A 6,594-nucleotide genomic window follows, 5' to 3' on the forward strand; every position below is an offset into this window, starting at 1 on the left:
TCGTGCGACTTTCTTAAGACATGTTCACATAACACCCAGATTGTAAAAGATATTTAATAATTTTAATCATCCTTTTTAAAAGCAAAAATTTCTTTTACTTCTCCGACTCAAAACTCAAGACGTTTGGATGTTTAAAGGACTTTATTAGTGTCACTAGACCATGTATGAGGGTGACATGGTGAAAAAAAATTGTGTTAACTGATATTTTTAAAAAGTATTAACTGATATTTTAAAAAAGTTTGCTAGAAAAAAATTTCTAGCACAATACAAAATGAGGGTGGCATGGTGAACTTTGTGTTGAAATTTAACCACTTTTTGTCTATATCAATATTTTTAACTTACAAAAATCATATAAAAATCAATTTTGACTTTTTTTAATAAAGGTTGAGATGTCTAACTTATCTCTCCTGGCTCAAACAACTAATTTAGATTTTATTGTTGTCAAAAAACCTCAATAAACAAGTCTTTATAATGATACTTAAAAAACCCCCATAGATGATAAAATCAACAAAAAACATGTCATTGAATCATCGGACCGAACCAGAGTTCAAAAACCATTCTTTATTTCCTGGTTCGGTCCAGCCCAACAAAACGCTATTTGCGCACACCCCTCATGCCTTCAAACATTGAGACACAAGTAAACACCTTAAAACACACAAAAAACATCTTCAAATACTCTTTTAAGAAAAACATTATTTAGCAACTTCTATATATTTGGATCATGCAAACTATAAGTGACTAAACTGTATTGGGCCTGTTGGTTTGACAATGGGCCAGTCATGTACTCATGTATAGATAAAGAGTCCAGCCCAATCACAAGGGGTTCAAAATCATTAAATAATAATAATAATAAAAGCAACCAACCAACCAACCAATGTCAAAAAAGATTTCACTCACCATTTTCAATATCAATATCCCCATTTTACCCCTGCCTATCTTACATTTCATATCATATCATATTTCATGTAAATACTTACCTGTATGTTACAAAATCAAAAATTGTGATGCAGTTATTTCTAACCACCACCAGTTAGCAAGCAAAGAGCATCTCAGCATTCAGCAAATATCAATAAACATTGCAGAAGCCACCAATGCACGCGCACCTTCTTCCTCAAATCAGATTCAAACCTCATTTTCATAAAAATGTTCCATTTTCCGAGCCCATATGTTGTTGTTCGTCTTCACCGACCACGTCATAATTATAAAGTTTTCCTCGTCAAAAACCGATTAGTATGGAATAACATATGGCAAAGCACAAACATCAACAGATTCTATGCGCTTAGCTTCAGACCATACCTGGACCTCCGGCTCATTAACTGGCAGTTTCTTGGAAGCGGGCCCCGCTTTCCTGCTATATAGCCATTCTTGGTCATCGAAACCGCTCCACGGGTCGGGTTTTGGAACCGAGAGTATTTGGGTCAGGTATTTGGTATCTGGATGAGGCGGTTTCTTTTTCGGAAAAACAGCAGGTGGTGGTTTAAGCCGGGTTTGCGGTGGTGGTGATGAAAGGGGCGGCAGTTGATGAGCGGCAATAGCGTTTGGCGGCGGCTTGATGGGTGGTTGTGGCTTGGTTGTAGGCGGTGATTGGGTGGCAAAATGGGTCGTACCTACAGGCGGTGATTTTATCGGTGAGGGTTTAGACGGGATGTGATTAACAGCTGGAAATGGTGGCTTTTTAGCGGATATTGAGGTTGGTTGCGAAGTTATCATGCCGTTGACTCTTTGACCAGCCTTACTGCTGATGGTATTGAAACTATTGAGTGGTGGCCCATGAGATGCCCCTTGCTTGTCTAACAGATTTGGGCTCGGGTTTTGGAGAAAGTCTAGCTTCCTTCCGTTTTCTGGGGAGATATTAGAGATGGGCCGGGCCATCTTGTTGGGCCTGGGTTCATTCTCTGTAACGCGATTCAATTACTTAGACCTTCATGAATGTATATCAATTCATTTCACATAGTGAAGAAATGAAATCAAATCACAGTAGTATTACATAACTGGTAATATTACATAACATCAGCTTCTTTAATGAAAAATACTTGTTTTGAACATCTCATGAATAAAATATTACATAATAATACATTAATACGTAAAAGTTACAACTAAGACCTAGACGAGGTCGTTCATAAAGTTCAAACCTTGATGCAAGATGCAACATCATAGGATATATAATTCAATTTCAAATTGGAATTTATGGGCATAAAAAAAATTTAAGGTTTTGCATTGAAGAAAATAGTTAGCAAAATGGTTATCTTTCTGGTTGGGTCAAAATGGGTCGGGTTAGACCAACCCACGACCCACAAACACTTTTCCATCCACTTCCTATGTTGTAGAACATCATTTTAAAAAAATATATATATTTATTGTTTTCTCTTAAAATGTTTTAATTTATATACTTATTACAAAAATGATGTTTTTACCATAAAAATTCTTATTTTGTCCAAAAAAACATATTTTATCCAAAAATCTAGTGTTAGGTGAAAAAAAAGATATATCTATCACATATGATGTTTTGGAAACTGATTATAAAACTAATGTAGTTCATTTACCTTTTTGTGAAAAATTGCAAAAATTATATATTATATAAATAAACTAATAACATCATTTGAACGTTTTCCTTTTCAGTTAAATCCTTTAGGTTATCCAATATGTAACTTAAATCAGCTCATTTATATGTAAACGAGTCAAAATTGCCACCTTTTATATACTAGATCTTGAAATAGATCTTGAAAATAATTTAATAAACTTTACTAAGACATTGAAAGAAAGAAAACTCACCATGAGAAACACCGTTCGTCTCCATAGCTTTCCTTTTCTTTAAAATAGCTTCATTACCGGCACCTTGTAAACTCTTTTCCAACCGATATGCAGAAAAATTATTAGCAACACCAACCAAATCACTCTTCATAATATTATTATTATTATTATTATTATTTATATCCCTCTTGGCTTTCTTCTGCTCACTTTTTTCCTTTATTTTCTCCATTTCCATTTCTTTATCCCGATCTTTGCTTTTTCGTTTATCATCATTTCCTTTTTCTTGCATTTTCTCAACCCTTTTATTACCCAAAGGTGGCGGCATTGCACCATTACTCCTACTTGGGACCGCCACATTGCCGCCAAAGGCCACCACATTGCCGCCAAAGGCCGCCACGTCACTTCCTCTTTCGTTCATTTTATCAACCCTTCTGTTATCCAAAGGTGGCGCTGCACCATTAACTCTACCCACCGCCACATTGCCGCCAAAGATCATCACATCACCTCCTCTTTCGTTCATTTTATCAACCCTTCGGCTATCCAAAGGTGGCGTTGCACCATTAACCCTACCCACTGCCACATTGCCGCCAAAGGTCACCACATGACTTCCTCTTTCGTTCATTTTATCAACCCTTCTGTTATCAAAAGGTGGCGTCGCACCATTAACTCTACCCACCGCCATATTTCCGCCAAAGGCAGCCACTTGCCGCCCGTCGGACTTTTGAACTTCAGCTTTGATAATATTATTTTTTCTACCTTCAACTGCAAACTGGTGGCTGCCCATTCCCTTCTCGTCATCTCTAATTCTTCTATCCAATTCTTGCACAAATTTGGAATTTTGAGCATCCCCAACTTTATTCCGGTTTGAGAACGAGTCTCCATTTTGGTGAGGAAATTCCCCATTATACCCCTCGGATTGCACGTGAATGTTTCTGTCATCGGAGATACTGGTTGTGCTCTTCTCCTTATCTTTTTTCTTGTCCCGGTGTTTATCTTTTTTGTCTTTTTTGTCTTTATGTTTTCCTTCGCTTTTATCTTTTTCCCTTTTCTCTTTACCGTCTCTTTTCTCTTTATCCTTCTTGTGCTTCTTCTCCTTTCGCTTTTCCTAAAATAAATACAGTAACACAATTAAAGATTGCGCCCTAATGTAACAATCGGTAAAATTTAAAGCCATTTATTGAACACCAATTAAAAACCAAAACAAGCAACAAAAAAAAAAGTAACCAAATGTTGGAAAGCATATACGGCTACATATACGAATAAAAGTATCAAACTAGAAGAGCAAAATGATACTGGTCACTTATTTCATTTGCATATTGTCCTGACAAAGAAAATTTCAAGGTATAATTGTGTGTTACAGAACTTTCATGTATCTGCAATCCGTCAATGATAAATAAAGATGATCACCCGTTGTTAAAAAAAGGAAAACAAACAAGTCAATGATTAACTAAGACAGTCACAAACAAGGATGCATCAAATAAAAACAGACACGTTCACATAAGAAAATACATTTGTAGAAAATGAACATTCTAATCAACACATTTGTAGAACTAGATGCCGACATCTCCTATTTAGAAAATTGTAAAACACCAAACTGATTGCAGAATCTTTACATCAGATTTACAGTCATCATTAAACTGACTGCAAGCGAGCTCCATTTTCAATACAATCACTCTAAATTATAGCTTCAAATTTAAGAATGATTATCATTGATCATTGTCATCCCATCATTCCTAATTCAGTCTGCACATGTCTGTATCCTAATATAAATATATAAGGGTATTTTGGTTCCAAACTATTTCGGGAATCTTTATTATCCATGTGTATTTTATAGACTCCCCCCCAGGTATTCTGTAACTAAAGGGTATAGTTTGAATTTATAAACAGTCACTCTGCAATAAGTCATCAAGATAAGTTTCAAGTGAGGTGTCCTCCTTTAAAAGTCAAATTACACTTTATAATTAATGATGATGATGATGATACCATCAAGAATCACATGCTAAAATACACCAAAATTTGACAAAAAACATATTCGCGACACATCACTCTAAAGTGCCAATAATGACATCATCATCAATGACTACAAAAGTTGCTACAAGTAATAAACTTTTGCATTCACGCTTAAAGCACAAGTCAATATTCTTCTTTATGTCAACCAAGATATCGAAGTGTCATGTGCGCAAGTAACAACAAATAAAGGCAAACCTAGGTTTTGTCATTATCTAGTAAAGTCACACTTACCATACGTAAACACGGATTAAACACGTTATATTATAGCTTCTAAAGGTCCAACATGCACATATATTAATTACATAAAAGACAACATTTCCAACACACGAAAACCATGTTCCCGAAACAATTAGGTCATACCATATCTTCTACAATCTCAACTAAACCAACTTGCAACACAAACATACATTGAAACATGATTTAAAAGGGTATCAAATTCTATAACAATATGTCAATAACCAAGTATTCAAAATCATAGAGTTCAAGTTACCTTCTTCAGCAAGTCGGGATCATCTATCGTCGGTTTCTTTTCATACCCCGGTGGCGGAAACGGAAAGCACCGAGACATCGCACAAACCGCACGGACACGAACAGCAACTACACCAAACACTAATAAACAAAACCTTTATAATCACTTTCAATAGCACCATAAAAAAGAACCATAAACCATCATCTTTTGCATTAACCATGTCCTTCTTCCATCAAACCCTAACATTCAAACCCGAAAACCACCCATAAATTCAACTTAAATAACCTCAAAACCAGCTCTAATCACTACCAACACAAGATCAAACACTCCTTACACTAATGTCCAAAATCCCCAATCACAAATCTTGATCGAAACCCTAATTCTCAAACCCTTCAAATGTAATCACTCAATTCCAAAATTAACCCTCTAAATCACCCAAAACCCCAAAACCCACTTCACAATCGAATCTAATTAACACCCAGATGACAAAGTTGCAAACTTTATTCGAATAAAGCTTCAAAAAGCGAATCAATCACAAAATTGGGCCGAATTGGTGGTGGGGTTTGATTGATATCAAACGGGTCGGGTCTAAATTAGTCAAATTGGATAGTGGACATTGGTGGCAATTGAATGAAGTAGAGGTGGTGATAATTGATGCTGAAAGAGTTTGTGTGTGTAGAATTGTGATGTAATTAGGTTAATATGTGTGTAAAGTGTGTGTTTTTGTGATGGATTTGATGGAATTGGAGTGTTTGTGAATTATGGTGAGGATTCACAGGCGAAAGAGGCAAAGATGGGGGCAGAAACCCACATATATAGAGAAGAAGGTGTGTGTGTTTTTAGAGAGAGAGAGAGTGAATATTATTGTATGTAATTGTATGAATATTATTATTATGAATATGAATGTATATGCACCTAGTTGTATGAATATTATTAAATGTTATTATAATTTGTATTAATATTTGTAATTAATTAATTAACTAATTAATTAATTAATGAATTAATGGTAGTTTTTTTTTTAAGATTAACAAATAGAGAATTGGCTAGGTAATCCATACAGGGTGACCCGATAGTAAAAGACTGTCGCCATCTGGCTCAACTTAGACGTACGAATCACTTAAATGCCTCCAAGTTATCTCCAATTTCGGAGAAAACACACCCGCCCGAAGACCCACTGGTGAAGAAAGCAGGATGCCCTCATTATCAAACTGGAGATCACAAAGATTTCATTATTCCTTCATTGAGTCACTCATGCGTTTGGATACCAAACTTGGGTCTCGAGAAACTAAGACTTCCTACCTCTACACCACATTAAAAATGACAACTAATTAATGATAGTTTTAGAAAATTAATTAATTATTTAT

At 35.4% G+C, this 6,594-nt stretch overlaps 1 protein-coding gene across 1 annotated transcript; it reads right to left on the reverse strand.

Moving 5' to 3' along the window:
- Positions 1–281: 281 nt before the first annotated feature.
- Positions 282–6,173, reverse strand: LOC143576447 (uncharacterized). The gene is made up of 3 exons (XM_077060536.1): positions 5,252–6,173; positions 2,773–3,856; positions 282–1,895 (listed from the first exon to the last, which is right to left on the reverse strand). Exons 1-3 carry the CDS (start codon positions 5,327–5,329, stop codon positions 1,228–1,230), a joined length of 1,830 nt encoding a protein of 609 aa, XP_076916651.1. The 5' UTR covers positions 5,330–6,173; the 3' UTR covers positions 282–1,227.
- Between the last annotated feature and the right edge of the window lie 421 nt (positions 6,174–6,594).

The sequence above is a fragment of the Bidens hawaiensis genome, unplaced genomic scaffold, assembly GCF_021521415.1.
Source record: "Bidens hawaiensis isolate Kalapana, Puna unplaced genomic scaffold, B.hawaiensis_p1.1 tig00028169_1, whole genome shotgun sequence".
Taxonomy (NCBI): domain Eukaryota; kingdom Viridiplantae; phylum Streptophyta; class Magnoliopsida; order Asterales; family Asteraceae; genus Bidens; species Bidens hawaiensis.

Excerpts from the sequence above, each read along its gene's own strand:
- LOC143576447 (XM_077060536.1), bottom strand. The coding sequence starts at position 5,329 with ATGTCTCGGTGCTTTCCGTTTCCGCCACCGGGGTATGAAAAGAAACCG. Across the intron at positions 3,857-5,251 it reads ATCCCGACTTGCTGAAGAAG|GAAAAGCGAAAGGAGAAGAA; the intron begins GTAACTTGAACT and ends TATTTATTTTAG. Across the intron at positions 1,896-2,772 it reads GACGAACGGTGTTTCTCATG|AGAATGAACCCAGGCCCAAC; the intron begins GTGAGTTTTCTT and ends ATCGCGTTACAG.